Source organism: Arachis stenosperma, chromosome 8 (assembly GCF_014773155.1).
Source record: "Arachis stenosperma cultivar V10309 chromosome 8, arast.V10309.gnm1.PFL2, whole genome shotgun sequence".
Lineage (NCBI taxonomy): Eukaryota > Viridiplantae > Streptophyta > Magnoliopsida > Fabales > Fabaceae > Arachis > Arachis stenosperma.
Window position 1 is genome coordinate 48,494,964 of NC_080384.1, and position 16,181 is coordinate 48,511,144.

General features: G+C 33.2%; 2 protein-coding genes across 5 annotated transcripts; both read left to right on the forward strand.

Moving 5' to 3' along the window:
* The first annotated feature begins 2,497 nt into the window (after positions 1–2,497).
* Positions 2,498–3,808, forward strand: LOC130946103 (F-box/kelch-repeat protein At3g23880-like). The gene has a single exon (XM_057874783.1). It carries the CDS (start codon positions 2,498–2,500, stop codon positions 3,806–3,808), a length of 1,311 nt encoding a protein of 436 aa, XP_057730766.1.
* Positions 3,809–8,398: 4,590 nt separating this feature from the next.
* On the forward strand, positions 8,399–15,754 carry LOC130943485 (pantoate--beta-alanine ligase-like). 4 transcript variants are annotated; one of them, XM_057871380.1, is made up of 7 exons: positions 8,399–8,646; positions 10,209–10,328; positions 11,627–11,747; positions 12,356–12,999; positions 13,622–13,735; positions 13,872–14,003; positions 14,909–15,754. In XM_057871380.1, exons 4-7 carry the CDS (start codon positions 12,430–12,432, stop codon positions 15,041–15,043), a joined length of 951 nt encoding a protein of 316 aa, XP_057727363.1. In that variant the 5' UTR covers positions 8,399–8,646; positions 10,209–10,328; positions 11,627–11,747; positions 12,356–12,429; the 3' UTR covers positions 15,044–15,754. The 4 variants fall into 4 exon arrangements, with proteins under 4 accessions (XP_057727363.1, XP_057727362.1, XP_057727361.1 ...); XM_057871379.1 differs by having other exon boundaries at positions 11,627–11,846; positions 14,909–15,753; XM_057871378.1 differs by lacking the exon at positions 11,627–11,747 and having other exon boundaries at positions 14,909–15,723.
* The last annotated feature ends 427 nt before the right edge of the window (positions 15,755–16,181 follow it).

Sequence of the window (16,181 nt, forward strand, 5' to 3'; positions counted from 1 at the left end):
TCTACTTTTCATAACCGATCCAATCCAATCCAAACCGCACAATGTGCTATAATATTATTATTTTATTATTATATTTATAATTATACTTATAACATGTACAATTTATTATACATTTTTCTATTATTCATGTATTATTATTATTTAATAAATATTTTATGTTCAAAATGTTATTTATTTATTTATTTTAACTAACCTATAATTTTATTTCTATTGTTATGTTATCGTTGGTTTTTTAAGATATTGTTAAAACTTATTATGTCATTGTTAATTATTTAAAATTTTATGTTAAGATTTGTTATATGTATTTAATTTTTTTATTTAAAAAAACGTAAATCCAAACCGATCTGAACCGCTTGTAATTGGATCGGATCGGATCAGATTTCCAAAAAAGTTTCATCCAATCTAAACCGCACTGCACATAAATTAAGCGTTCAGATCGGATGACTTTTTCTCTTAAAACCGAACCAAACCGCACTACGAACACCCCTAGTGCTATTTTTCCTCAAATTAATTTTGGTTCATGTGATTTAATTGGTGTTTAGGGTACAAAGTGAAAAGCTGTTTTAATTGGATTTGCAAAGTGGTTTTTGGTTGCTTTTTTATTTAATTTGGTAATAGTGTTTATGATTGGGTTTATCTGTTTTTCATTCTTTTTTAAATTTGGTAATAGTGTGATTACTTGTTGTTGTTTTGTAGTGTTTGTTGCTGAATGATGATTGTTCTTTCTTGCCTATGTTAAGTTATGTTTATTGAAATTTTGTACATTTTCAATGCATATTTGTACATTTTCATTGCTAAACTCTTCAACTATGGATTATATCATATGCTGCTAGATTTGAACTCATCAAAGTCCCCTGAATTTAAGTTTTTCTTTGGAGTCACATATTCAATTACCAGTAGAATGATAAACAATCCTGCATCACTTGGTAAACATGCATCTGCCTCTAGCTAATTCAATATAAATAGTGAATTTATTTATTTTTTTAATTTTTTACAAATTATTTTGTACTATAAGTGATTTGTACATATCATAGTAAAATAAAAAATAACATTAGTTACAATTGTTTATTAAAAATGTGCAAATTTAAGTCATAAAAGTTGTTTGTATAATGTGAGATCTCAATGAATAAGTAACTTTGCATTGTATTCAATGATTATTTAAACTTCAGTGTTGTCTTCTTATCTATTTTTATGCTATTAATTCATTTCTACATGTTCCCTGACGTATTCTAAAATCGATCGAAAGGCACTGTTATATCATGTCTTACCTATTTGTCAAGTATATTAGTATATTTTGTAATATTAATGTATTTATGTGATTACTTCCTATTATTTGTAATATTAAGGAGATGGATTCATCATTAGTATTACAAGGTTTGTTCAATTTGTTTGATCTTTTTTAATTCTTTACATTAGGAAAAAGATGAAAAAGATATTGTTAGCTGAATGACATAGTTGTTATGAGACAAAAAATAAGTTGAGTTATATTTTAGAATGTTTATTTATAATTTATTTATTATTTTATTTTAAAATAGGTTTTTTGGTTGAATCACGGTTAAACCAGTTGGACCAATAAACTAATGAACCAATAATTAAAACGGTTCAATAATCAATTCGGTTCCAAGAACAATGAAAACAATAGCATAGCACAAATAATATAATAATTAAAAATGAGATTATTAGTAGCACAATAACTACATCATCTCCAAGGATCAATGGCACAAATTGAACGATAAACAGCTTAAGCAATATCATTTATGCTAAAAATAAAATCATGTAAATTGAGTACACATAAGAGTTCAAAGCAGAGGGAGAAGAACCACACAAAAGAAAAGAGAGAGCAATTGAAAACTTTCAGGAATAGCAGAAAATTAGAATAAATACATTTCTTATTATTTCTGCCTTTTTCTTTGTACTTCTTAATTGCAGTCGAACAGCTAATGGAAAGTCACTGTAAATTCAAGTTATGATCTCTTCTCTAATGTAATGTTAATAATGAATTATTAGTTAACTAAAAAATATTAATTTAACATAAAAATGTTTGTTTCGCAGGCAGATGAATCATTCATACCGCTTTGGTAAACTCAGCTTTAGCCGGAGCACCTTGCCAGCAAATTTCACACTTTGAACTTTGCAAGAAAAGTTGTTCTTTAAAAAAGAATCAACTTGAGTTTTTTCTTAAAAAAATATTTTAATAATATAATAGTTATTTTAGTTTTTTTTCCCTTCTAGTTATTATATTTATTATCACGTGCACCACGGTATAAAACTAGTTAGCTGTTTATATTTAATTGATCGACTTAGAAAAGTTTTATCCTATCTTAATTTATGCAATTGTAAAAGAAAACTATATCTAATATGCCGTCCAATTTATATAATTTGTTAGAAGTTCAAGGCAATCTAGTATAAGAGATCTATTTAAAGTTAGTTACAAGCACAAATCAGAATTTGTGCATTCAAAAACTCAAATTCAAACTAAGCAGGTAGGGGTGACGATATGCGGATTGCGGAGAGGAAAGCATCGAGACGGCTGGAACTGGTCAGTTGTCCCACGGCAAGAACGCGGCTCTTAACAGACCTTCCGGAAGAGACGATAATAGAAATCTTGCTGAGGTTTCCGGAAAGGACGCTTACTTCCTTAAGGAGCGTGTGCACTGCATGGAGAAACCTAATCTCCGCCGCGGACTTCGCCTTGAACCACATTCGTCGTTCATGCTTACTTGCTCCAAGTTTGACTACGCCACGAATTGCTTATTGCACTTGGGCCTTCAGAAATGGCGTCAGATGCAGCAGTATCGGACTTCTCTCCGTACGCTCAATCTTGGACAATCCTTCCGAGCCTACTCAAGTCGATTGCTTCAGGGAACAACGCTACTACGCAATCATTGGTTCTTGCAACGGATTGTTATGCTTGTTTGATGAACATGTCTACTATTACATGCATGCCATCTTGTGGAACCCTTGTACCGGATTCACATTCGAATCTCCGGAAATCAGCGGCAAAGTCCGCTTTTGTGGCTTCGGTTACGATCATCTCAGTGACAGTTACAAAATTTTTGCTGCTACAAAGAAGCAGGGGACATCTGGTTTGGAGTCTAGTACCAGAATTTATACATTTGGGCCAACTTCGTCATGGAGAAAAATTGATGATATCCCTGTAGCCCTATTTGGTTTCCCAAGTGACAACCCTAGTTGGGCTGTTAATAGGGAAGGGGAATTTTTTGGTAGTAGCAGATTATGCACTCTTAATTGGAGTATTTATGACGTGGTTCTTTATTTTCACTTGAGTAAAGAGACTTATGGTCAATTTCCTCTGCCTGATAGTGAAATAGATTTAGATCATCATTATTTTCCAAGGCCATGCACTCACTTATGTGTCTTGAGAAACTACCTTTCTGTTTGTTCTTACGAGCCGCATAAGAGAACGTGGATTGTGTGGCAGATGAAGGAATACGGAGATGCTCAATCTTGGACTAAATTGGCAATGATTCCCAACCATCCAAAATTCACTAATTATTCAAATTCATGTCGTTGTTTACAACTTCTTTACATCTCGAAAAGTGATGTTCTTTTCGCTTTTTGTCCATTTTTCGGCATAGTTGTATGTAACTTCAATGATGGGAGCATAGATTTTCCTAAGATTGACATCTCCGGCCTGAGGAACTATCGTCCTTTTTCTCTATGTGACCGGTATAGGATGGCTTGTATCTACCATGAAAGCTTAGTTTCACCAAATGGTTTACAAAGCAACTCATCCAAAATGCTGATGCGCTTCGTCAAATCCAAACCCAAGCCTGTTGACTCTTAAAGCCTCTTTGCGCCTTCTCTTGGTTAAGCCTTTCTAACACTACCAACTTGGTTATTAATGTTATCGAATTTATTTATCTCACTACTATGTGTATTTTTCAATTGCAATTTACTGCTTTAACATAATTTTGTTTGTTCTTCTTCCTGTTCTTGTCAAATAATTCTTTTTGCACTTTAATTTGTGCACTATCTGAAATTGTATCCGGTTTAAGACAAAAAAGCTGAATTTAAAAAAATAAATTAGAAGGAATATTTGTTGTTGATGTAACAATCAGCTTTTTTTAGCTTTCCAATTTCTTCCTCAATATAATACAGTGATTACCCCCCACCCCATTCTTTTTAAACTCATTATAAGCAATGTATAATAACTTTTTATGATAAGGCTATTTAGAGAAAGGTCTCTTTATAAGAAATGGAATCTTCAAGGTGCAAAAGTATCATGAGGTTTTGAAGCATTATACAGAGGCTATTGATTTGAATCCGATGCCAAGGTGTAACAATACTCATTAAATAGTGGTGAATGCTGATCATGATCTGTTCAAATACTGCATTTCAAGTTGTAGGTGCTTATGTTATTGTTAAATTCTGGGTTGCTGTGTAAAAATAATAAAAAAAGAAGACAAGATTGCAGTTGATTTCATTAAAGTTTGGACTATAAATATATGGAAGTTTAAGGATAAAAAGATGTTTTCATCGTCTGTTTTATAGTTTGATTCAACCTCTCTTTTAATTTATGTTTTCATCCCTAGTTTCCTATGTGGAGTGAGGTGGTAATTCAAATTAAATCATAATTATAATCATTATAATCATAAGTTAAATCTTAAAACCTGGTGGTTTGACTGCTAATGTGACATCTCCTCCTTCGTTCTTGAGTTTTTTAAACATTTCATTGCCTGGTATTTTTAATTTTATTTTATTTTATTCTGTCCATGTTTTCAATGCACATTTTGCTGAAATTGATGTTTTCAATCTTTCTGCTTTTATTCAACCTATCCAAGCAGATCCAGTTTGTCAATATATGTGTTATTGAGTAGTGTTGCTTTTATTTTATTCCACATATCCCCCAATACCTGTGTTATTGACCATTGTTATTTCAATTGAGAATGGTTTGTTCAATGTAAATAAAATTCACGAATCACTCTCCGTATCTGTTCTTGATTTCTTCTTCTGCCTCTCAAATTCCAAAATGGCTTTTGGGTCTTTCCGGTTCTCTATGGTTGCATGTCGTGGTTAAACAGTTCTTCTTTCTTTGACTTGTTCGATGGTCCCATTTTTTGTTCTGTCTCATCTTATTCGCCTTCCTAGGCTGCATTTCTTGGTATGTGCCATGATTTTTGAACTTATTTTGTCCTGTGCTGAGTTTTTGTTTTCATTATTTTGTTTAGTTGTTTTCTATTTTGTTGATCTATAATTTTTTCTGTATCATGTATTTGTATTTTGTGTTTTCAATACCTGGTGATGTGTGTTTGATAATGGTGATTATGTTTTGGTTTCTTTTTACTAGTCTCCATATTCTATCGTAGCTATTCAATTTTTTTTCTTATATTTTGGAATTTTTGAAGTGGATTCTATGAGTCTTGTCACGGAAAATTTTAAAAGATTAAATTTAACGGTATTTGTATGATTTTTTGGAGTATTTGAAAATATTTTAAACGGTTTTAGAATGTTTTAGAATATCTTAGAAGGTTCTAAAGTACTCTAAAAAATTCTAGAAATTTCTAGAAGGTCATAGAGTATTCTAAAAGAGTGTAGATGTATATAAAAATATGAAGAATAGTATGGAATAATCTATAAGTATTTAGAGAAATATAGTAAGATGTATATTTGTAGTGAAGGTTCTAGATAATCAATCTAGACCATTGATTAGATTTAATTCTAACAATCTATTGAGGAGGTGGATAGCTATAAATATGAGTGAGAGTTAAAGTTTGAGTGAGTGAATCATTTGTAACAAATACTTGAGTAATAAAGTGTTTTTTCCACCAAAGTTTTCTTTCTCGTGTTCTTAGTTTTCTTGTTAAATATTGAGGGTTAAGCTGACTTGGTTTTAACTCAAGAGGTTGAGTAAATTTGAGTGCCGATATGGTAGCGTTAGAGTGTGTCCAATACCGTTAACAATTTGACATCATAGCAAGGTTTAAGAGGGAGCACAAGTAGTTTGTGGGTATGACTTATAGTGTAACCATAGAGTATGTTGAGTCTCAAAAGGGAAGGGATACTATTCCTTCTCAATGGGAAAGCAAGAAGGTGCACTATTCAAGTGAGTCTAGAGGTAAGAACTCTAACTTCTTAGAAGAGAAAGTTTCGATATTGGAGAATGTTCTATCCTCTATGGATGAGCGCTTCCAAAGGATAGAATACGATATAGAGACTCTCGAGACTCACGTATTGGAAGAACTAGATGTTTTCAAAGAAAGCATGCTCCAAATTGAAGAGAAACTTGAGAATTCCTTGAAACTATTTAAGAAAGTTCGAATTTGGTTCGATGAGGCAAAATCTCGACCAACCATTGTAAGGGAGATGACAAAGATTGATCTCCCAAAGACAAAGGAGTTCAAGGGTGTGAGGGATGCTCGAGAGGTGAAGAACTTCCAATGACAAATGGAGAGGTACTTTGTAGGTCATGAGATGGTCGAAGAAGCAATAAAGGTACGCCTCACTGCAGCTCTCTACCTTTCTAATAATGCTACTTTGTGGTGAAGAAAAAAATGCGAAAATATGAAGGATGGTACTTGTAACATAGGCACATGGAAAGATTTCAAAAGGGAGTTGAAAAGACAATTATTTCCTAAAAATGTGGTCTGTGAAGCAAGGAAGAAGTTGAGAGAGTTGAAGCATAAAAGTACGATTAGCGACTACGTAAAAGAGTTCACTACTCTTATTATTCAAATCGCCAACTTAGCATCAGAGGAAACATTGTTCTTCTTTATTGATGGACTCTAACCTTTGGGCAAAGCAAAAACTACAAAGAAGAAATGTTAATGATGTCGATGAAGCCATTTTGGTGGTTGAATCGCTCACCGAGTGTCATCGAGGATACTCTAAACCCAAGTCTTCTTTCAAGTCTAGTTCTACTAAAGGTGGAGGAGGCAAGGAGAAGAGTTTCTCAACCAAGAAAAAAAAAGTACTCTTGAAAAAAAAAGAGTAAGAAGAAAAGAAGCTTCCAAAGGAGGATGCTTCATGTATAAGGGACTACACCAAATGAAGTTCTATCCCAAACTAGAGATTTTGTCATCTATCGCCAAAGAACAAGAGATTCAATTACAAGTGACTGAATGTGTTGGATCTGTCCAACTCATGAATGCTGTGAAGGGTAAAGAGGTAAAGTCCTGTAGAAAAGAAAGACTTGATGCATGTCAAAACCTTTATCAATAAAAAATTCGTTATGTCTGTGATCGACACTGGTGTTACACACAATTTTATTACGTTTGATGAAGCAAAGAGGCTTGAGTTGAAGATCACTGAAAGGAATGGCTGGTTCAAACCCGTGAATACCAAGGGTGAACTTCTTAAGGGAGTAGCAAAAATGATTGAGATGACTCTTGGTTCTTGAAAGGGTCTTGTGGATTTCTCAGTAGGACTCATAGATGATTTCAAGATAGTTATCGGGCTCGCTTTATAAAGGAAGACAAATATAATACTTAGGGCATACTACGACATGCTTGTTGTTCGTGTATTGTTGTGTACTCTTATATATTGTTTGTAGATCTATATATTATTTGAAAATGATGATAATGGATTAAAAACGCGAAATTCAAAAAACTTAAAAAGGAGTTTTCGGGAGTTAGGTGACCTCTACAAAATTTTTAGAGTTCGTCAAAATTAGGCGAACTTGTCAATTTTTATAGAGTTTGTCGGGACCCGACTTACTTAAATAAAAAAAATCGTATTTTAAAAACTAAAGTCCAAAAATCATGTTTGAAAAAATAAGAATTTATTTTATTTTATTATTGAAAAAATTCCTCATTCAGAAACTACCAGAAATGGAATTGTGATCGATTACTATACTATGTCAATACCAGATATAACATGAGAAATTAAAAATGACATACTGATTTTGTTGTTTATTTTCAATTTCTTATCTCTTAATATGCTTTATATAGCGTCTTGTGTTTAGCTCTTTGATTAAAAAAGAAAAAAAAAACAAGTAATGTAATTTGTTCTTATTTTTAATAGCAAGCAGGTAAAAAGCACCAATTTTTTCATTTATCTTTTGTGTTTCTGCCGACGGTCACAAGTATTTTAATGAATAAACAAAATTAAAATTATACTTATAAAAAATAAATTTTAAATAATAAAATATTCTATTTTTTTTAATTTTTGTTAAGTTTTTTAAAAATTTAATTAAAATTAATCTTTAAAAAAAATAATTATTTATCAAATTTGACACCGAATAATTTTTTAATTAAATTAATTCATGAAAAATTTAAAATTATTTGTGTTTGTCCTTTCATCAATTAACAAATTCTGTCAATATTTTGTCAAGAAAAATGTTGTGACAAATTATCACACATTAAACGACACCGTTTTAATTATTTGGAGGCCTTGACTCAAACTACGTCGTTTAGCATTTACCGGAAGCATCTCTTCATCTCCTGTCATCTACTCTCTGTTCTTTCCCTCAAAACACAAAAACCTCGTAGTCTTTGATCCATAACCTATCATCTTCAGAAGGAAGAAGATGAAGCACTCCATGTTTGTTTCAATTTCTTCCGTGCTAACCCTCTGCTACCCTCTTCTCTAATTCACCAACCAACTGCCCATCATTTTCTATCCACCAGCAGCCTCCAAACTCTGCTGCCGGCACCGCAAAGAACACCGCCTCCTTCAGAAACTTAGGTATGCGTTCTCGTTTTTCAATTTTTATAGTGTCTTGTACATTATATCCAAATACAATATCCAAAAAATAATTTTTAGTGTCTCTGTTATATTGTCTCTATCTTAATGTCATGATCTGACCTTTCCACAAAAACAAAAGTAGCCTGTTAGTCGTCATTTCTTTTCTGAAACCTAGATTTGGGTCTCTTATTTTATTTTATCGAAATATTCGTTATTTTTTTTCTCTTCTTCTGTAAATTAAGTTTATTTATTTATAAACTATGGTATTTTGTATGGTGTGTTGTGTCGTTTTCTGGAATGTTAAAACTCTGGCATTAGAATTTCCCTAATGGAATGGGCATTATTGGTTTGTTTCTTCTTCTACTTTTCTTTGCTTCTTTCGATATCTTGATTTCCGATTAATTGATTATTGATGACTTATCTGTTAAGAATTTGGTTTTGTTGAATTTTTAATTTTCTTTGTTCATCTATCTTTTTTATTAGATTAGTTACGGTTTTGCCTCTTTATGAGATGAAAATACAGTTTGTGATTAAGCTTGATTCAATTAGGCAGGAGCTCTTTAGTATTTGTGATTTGTTCTGTCCAAATAGAGCCTTTATTTGCTTGTGTATGATTAAACCTTGCTGCTTTGTGACAGAATGAAGTAATTGACATTCTGGAGCCTTAATTTGCTTCTGATTTGCTTGTCATTTGAATTCAATTAAAGACAAATGGAAGGATAAATGCCTTAGTTTGGTTCTGTTTTGCTTGCCATTTAGGTTCACTAGACCATCTTCTGATTTATCTTTTGTTCATGTAAATTGACTCCTTTATGGCTATGCTATTTATGACTGCTTGTTAAACCAACCATATTCCTGTCTTCTATTATTGTCTATATTAATTTTATTAATTGCAATATATATTAGAACGTGGTGAATATTATTATTCATTATTGAAAAAGTTGAGAAGAAGAAACATAATCTCTGGATTCACTCTGGTCCCATTTTGGATTACAAAATAATGGTTTACAATCAAATGATGTTGAGGAAGAAAATGAGACAATGAGTTGAGAAAAAAAAAAAGAGAAAGAACGGTTGAGATATACGTGATGAGATAAAGGGAATCTAAAAACAAATTGTGATGACTAAAAGATATATTTATATATGTATCATGTTGCTAAATAATAAAAAGGGAATAGATAGGGATGATGGTGATGTCTAGTTATGAGCATTAGATCTTGAAATATATCTTTTAGTCATGAGTTGAATTTTCTGATCCTGTAAGTACTCCAAGTTGATTTTAGCATATGCTACTTGATCCGTCTCTTTACTCCCCTCAATTAGGTTTCCCTTTCAAATAAATGATTGAAATAGTTGAATCATTTTTAATAATTTTTTGTTTTATTTATTTCGTTCCCGATTTGATATCTGGAATTTTTGTTGAATTTGTTGCAAATAGAGATTGAAAGTTGGATCTTCGTTTGCCTTAGGTTGGGATTAGTTATGTTTGTGAACTATTGAAAGTAAGCAATATTCGCCACAAGTACCAACTTTTTCTCTTATTCTGGCATATATATGTTTAGGTTGCCATTGCAATTGATGAAATGGATATTAATGGGCATGGTGATGCTGTGGAGAACGTGGGAGATGCTACAGAAATACAAATATAGTGCTAAGAATTTTGCACTCTAAAAAGCCTATAGGTAAGAGAAAAAAAAAAAATTCTTTTTGTTTGTGCTAGAAATCTACCTGATTAGTGAACTCCTATTCTGTCTATGCTTGAGGAAAACGGAAATGGTATTTTAAATTGCATAATCGAATCTTGTTGATTTATTGATGTTAACCAATTAGGAAAACCAAGTTTCTGGTCACTTGGAATGTGCATAACATAATGATTTGTCATTTGTTATGCTCTTGTCACTAAAATAGATTGCTCTGCTGTGCTTAATACATGTTGGGAATGTGAGTGACAATGGAGTGTTTGTAGGAGATATTGGTGGTGATGAATAGGCGGTAATAAAAATGCAAACAATGAGTTATAAGATTCATTACCAGATTTCTTACTTGATATGGTCAAGCAATGATTCAACAAAACTGTTTGGATTTCTCTCACACTCTTCTAACAAAGATTACACAATGTGTGCTCTTAAATGTTGTTTTTCTCCCTTCTCAGCTTAAAGGACTCCCTTTTATAGAAAAAAATTTGGATATTTGAATGTAGGTAGGTTAGAAGATTTCAACATTTGGGGTGCCATTTTCAACATTAGCCTTCATAATGCAGCTGGAACATAGCACATGTGAAGGGCAAGGAAAGTGTAGCTGGCCAAACTCGAGTAGTTGGTCAAAACCTAGCACGTGTTTGGGAATTTGGTTAAAATTTGAGGGTTATTGTGATAATTTAGGAAACCCTAAATGCAACAACTCTCCTTCCTCAGCCTCCTTTCTTCAGAAAACAGCTTCTTCCCATCTAATGGTCCCAAAACTCTCCTCTATCTCTCCCTCTCTGCTCTGGGCTGCACTGCTGCCGGAATAACCACCGGAAGCGTGCCAGGCACCACTGTCCAGCTCCACTTCCTCCTTCTCCGTCGTCTCTCTCTGCCGTTCTGTCAAACCGAAGCCGCTGTTTGCCTCTGGTTCATTTCTGTTTGTCTGTTCCTGCTTCGTATTCCCCTTTTCTTTCCCCTGTTTCAATGTTTCAGTGCTATAAATCTCTCTTCTTCCATCCTCCTTTACCTCTCTTTTTCCATCTTTTATTTCAATTTACATAGATTCATTATGTCTACTTCAAGACAACCAACAGCCCCTGACTCTAATTCCCTCTATGTCCTATGTTTTATGTTTTTTGGTGTGTTATGACTAGATGTTATGTTTATATGTTGAATTTGCTGAATTAATTGCATGCCTTATGAGTAGAAAATTGTTTAAATTGATTAGATATTATAATTTATTACGTATGCAATTTTTCTCATTTTTTTTTGTGCCTATACATTTAATTTTTTAGGTAATCCACCATTTCCGTCATTTCCCACAATGCCATCTGTCATACTTCTATAGCGGATTTTCGGCCCTCGGCCATGAGCATCCATCCGCAATAAAAAGCTATGAATCTGAGCAATGTATAGGCACGTAATTATTTGTGCTAATAAATTTTAAAATAAATGAGTTGGAAAAGATGATGGGTTACCTGAGGTTGCTTGGGTCTGCACCTTAGAAATTGCATGGTATGGTACAAGTACAATGACACTATCATCAAGTATTTCTTATTAAGTTTTGAATTTTATTTTCATTTTAATTAACCTGATAACAATAACTTTTTTTTTTCAAAATTTTCCAAATTTAAAAAAAAAATTGAAAAGCTCCTTTATAGCAAGCCAACCCCTCAAAAATCAGAGGGCAGGGTAGAATTTCCATGCCATTATTTTAGGTCGGGCAGGCCTGCCCACTGTTTAGTGGCGGCCTAGGCTGGGCCAAGGCGGGCATGTCCGCTTGCTACACCTACCAACAAGACCAGAAATTTTGCATGTATTAACTTAATCACAAAAAGCTAGCTTGTAACGAGAGGATTATTTTGGCACATAAATTCTATCTAAGCGTTATATCTAAACTATTTAGATCTCTAACAACTCCAGGAACATATGAGAATATCTAGGCATTGGAATGACTCCAGCATCTTTGCATTTATCCCAATGCTTTTTCTTCATTTTGACTTGAAAACTCTGATCTTTTTCAGAAATAGGGGAAAATACACACTTAATTGAGATAATTTGCAAATCACTCTGAGGCTGCTTCCAAACTGCCATCCGAATGGCACCCAAAGAGCCACTGGTGATCTCTAACAAGGACGATATGAGGAAATGGTCAAGGGCCATGAGATGCCAGGGCAAGGTCATCGGACTTGTGCCTACCATGGGCTACCTTCATGAGGGCCACCTTACTCTTGTCAGAGAAGCTCACAAGCATGCCAATGTTATAGCTGTATCAATCTATGTAAACCCGGGGCAATTTTCACCAAATGAAGACCTTTCCACATACCCTTCTGACTTTGACGGTGATATCCGAAAGCTTATGTCTGTTCCTGGTGGTGTTGATGTTGTCTTCCATCCCCACAATTTGTATGACTATGGAAATGATAAGAGGAATAGTAATGTTGCAATTGAGGGTGACAAAACGGTGTCTTGTGTTGATCAAGGTGGATTTGGGCATGAAACTTGGGTCAGGGTTGAAAATCTTCAAAAGGGTCTTTGTGGAAATAGCAGACCTATTTTTTTTAGAGGTGTTGCTACCATTGTGACCAAGTTATTTAATATAGTGGAGCCTGATGTAGCTGTCTTTGGAAAAAAAGATTATCAGCAGTGGCGAATTATTCAAAGAATGGTAATAATATGTTGAAAGTTCCGTTAATTTTAATTTTTTCCTGATTTTACACACACACACCTACAGAATTTAATTATTTGATTAGACTCTGTTAGACATATTTTAAGTGATTAACAATAGTGTTGATATCTGTTCCTGCTACAAAGTAGATGGACTGCAATGATGACTGCTTATTAGATACCCAAATATTGAGAATTTAATTGTGTTTTATTTTATTTAGTTTCCCGGTATACATGTAGCTGGTCTCATCTCTAAGATAAGTTTTATTGTTGTTCTTTACCCAATACATGGGTTGACAGTGGTTTTCATGTTTTGCATGCATTGGGAATTATCTGATTTGAATGAGTAATCATATCACTTTGTTATTTTGTTTAGACAGACAAACTTTGTTAATAAGCAGGGATCAAAAATCATTTTACATGAGAGTGATGCCAATGCTTGAAGAAAGTTTTTCCTTGTCTCGGCTAATAATTTCTGCTAAGTGAATTATAGCATTTTGATTTGGGTGGTTAAACAGTATTGAAGAAAATATTGTCTGCTAGATTGCTTTGATGCTGTACTCGTTGCTATAATTGGATGTTGATTCACACTTCTTACACACTGACTGATTAATTTCTTGTAGGTTCGAGATCTTGATTTTTCCATTAAAATTGTTGGTTCTGAAATAACACGTGAGGATGATGGCTTGGCAATGAGTTCGCGTAATGTGCGCCTTTCTATGAAAGACAGGCAAAATGTATGATTTTATTTTATTCAGATATGTCATCCTTGAGATTTCTAACTTCACTACACCTTATAAAATTGTTAATATCGTTCTCCTAATACCTATAACTAACAACCCCCCCCCCCCCCCCTTTTTCAATCCGTTGCAGGCACTATCTATAAATAAATCTTTGTTAAGAGCTAAATCAGCAGCAGCAGATGGTCAGGTGCATTCTGAGAAGTTGAGAAACTTAGTGGTCCAATGTATTACTGAGGCTGGTGGACAGATTGATTATGTTGAGGTGAGTTCTTGTGTTCAATTAATTTGGATTATTTAATGAGATAATCACATAAACTTTGTTGAATGCGCAGGCAGTCTATAGTTTAATTACATATTTCATCTTCAAAAACATTGAGTCTCAGTCAATATATTATTAGATATATACAAGTGATGTGCAGTATGATTATTGCTAAAGATATCCTAGTTGTATAATTGGTCAGGGAAATTTGATTTGCTTTCATTGCTGTTGTCCTTATTCTTTCTATGGATGGTCCTGAGAGTTCATTGGATGATTTAACATGATTATGGTTATAATTATTATTATAAATAACAATGTTGGACAAATTTTTAATATAAAAAAGTTTTTGAGAGAACAAAAGTCTTTGCACTATACATAGATAGAGGGAGTAACGTAAATTGAAAGAATATCCATGCAACTCAAAATGCTGTTTTTCTTTTTTATGCACCAATTTCAGTTAACAGCAAGATCCATCATCAACACAATTTTCTAGAGTCATGCCGTTGGTGTAATCACATTTCAACTTTTGGGATTTTGCCTTTCTGTCTTAAAAGAATCTATTATTTTCCGTATCTTCAGAAAATAGGGACAATGGACACTATTGCAAAAGTCTCTTGTTTTCTTTCGCCGTCCCTCACTACTACCAAATACCAAATAGGATACAAAATTAGTTTTTTTTTTTGTTTTTGGGGGGGGGGGGGGGGGGGGGTCTTCACTATCTCTGTCTCTGTCCATACATTATCCAAACACTAGGGTAATGCCTAAGTTTCTTTGGGGATAGTGTATACTGTGGCTTCCAAAGAATCAATTAAGAACATTGAAAAGACACTTTTGTCTCAAGAAATAGAGAGAATAGTGAAAAGACATTGACAATGCATGCTAACTAGATAGATGCATTTTTTCTGCAGATTGTTGATCAAGAGAATTTGGAGAAAGTGGAGTTTATCAATGGCCCTGTTGTCTTGTGTGTTGCAGCATGGTTTGGGAAAGTGAGACTTATAGACAACATGGAAATTAACTTAAAAATGGATGTGAGGAAATGATATAGTTAAGCTACCATGTCTCATCTTAGCTCATGCACAATGCAATGATACACCACCTTTTTTCCGACCTCTTTCTTGGTATGAATTACTCTTCATTACTGGTAGGTTTATTTTGTTAGTTGGCTGATAATAATAGAACACACCGATGGTTATTCTCCATGACAACAGTGTAATAAAGTCATAAACTATAGAAAGAAAAAAAAAATGAAAAAGTATCGTTTGCAAAAGAGAATTTGTAAATGACAATTGTCGGGAATGTTATACAAGTGTTTGACTTTTTGTTTTCTTTCTTTAATGGGTAAGCTTTGTTTATGCAAAATTGTTTACATACGTTTAGCACCTGATATCACATGGCTACTAGGATCAACATACTTTTCTACGTTCGATGCACACCTATCAGGGCTGTTAAATCGGGTCGATCCGCCTAATTTTATTTTGTCAGATGAATTGGACAACTTTCAATTCTATGTATTATTACAGTATATTTACACTACATATTCAAGTAGATTAGACAGCTCCCAGTTTTAGGCATTACATTTATGTACTATACACTCATATAATACACTCACATACACTACATGAATACACACTATTAACATGGTTCTATATTCCTCGAAGTGGATTTGAATCCGGTGCACAGGCCTCGGCTACAATATATAAATTGTCCGGCAAGACTTCATTTATAGTATGGGCCAGTTTGAAATCACTAGACCTAAACGGGCTGCCTTATTTATTTATTTAAAGCAATTTATTGTTGACCCTTAAATGGAACTCAGTTTTAGGATGGATTAAATCTTAATCTGTTGGGTTAGGGAATATCGTGGACAACTAAAAAAAAATAATAATAAATAAAAAATGCATCTATTTGAAAAAGCAAAGAAAAAGGTGAAACAAAGTGAGGACAATGATTATATATAAATTTTGATTGTATCATTTGATTATTATTTTTAGAATATCAAAAATCACGCATGTTATATTTTGAGATAAGTCTCTCCCGAAATTTCAAATATTTCAAAGATAATGAATAGACACCAAAAAAAGATAATGAATTTAGTGACCCTCTAGTATTGCTCAATAGTCAATACTATAATTTAATAATTTTGTTCAGGTCCTTTCTCGATGCATTAGTTCTATATAT

What these genes read in the sequence shown, in the direction of transcription:
- LOC130946103 (XM_057874783.1), top strand. Translation starts at nt 2,498, where the DNA reads ATGCGGATTGCGGAGAGGAAAGCATCGAGACGGCTGGAACTGGTCAGT.
- LOC130943485 (XM_057871380.1), top strand. Translation starts at nt 12,430, where the DNA reads ATGGCACCCAAAGAGCCACTGGTGATCTCTAACAAGGACGATATGAGG. An exon ending in GGCGAATTATTCAAAGAATG is followed by an intron (nt 13,000 to 13,621) that starts GTAATAATATGT and finishes AATTTCTTGTAG; the next exon opens with GTTCGAGATCTTGATTTTTC. An exon ending in CTATGAAAGACAGGCAAAAT is followed by an intron (nt 13,736 to 13,871) that starts GTATGATTTTAT and finishes AATCCGTTGCAG; the next exon opens with GCACTATCTATAAATAAATC.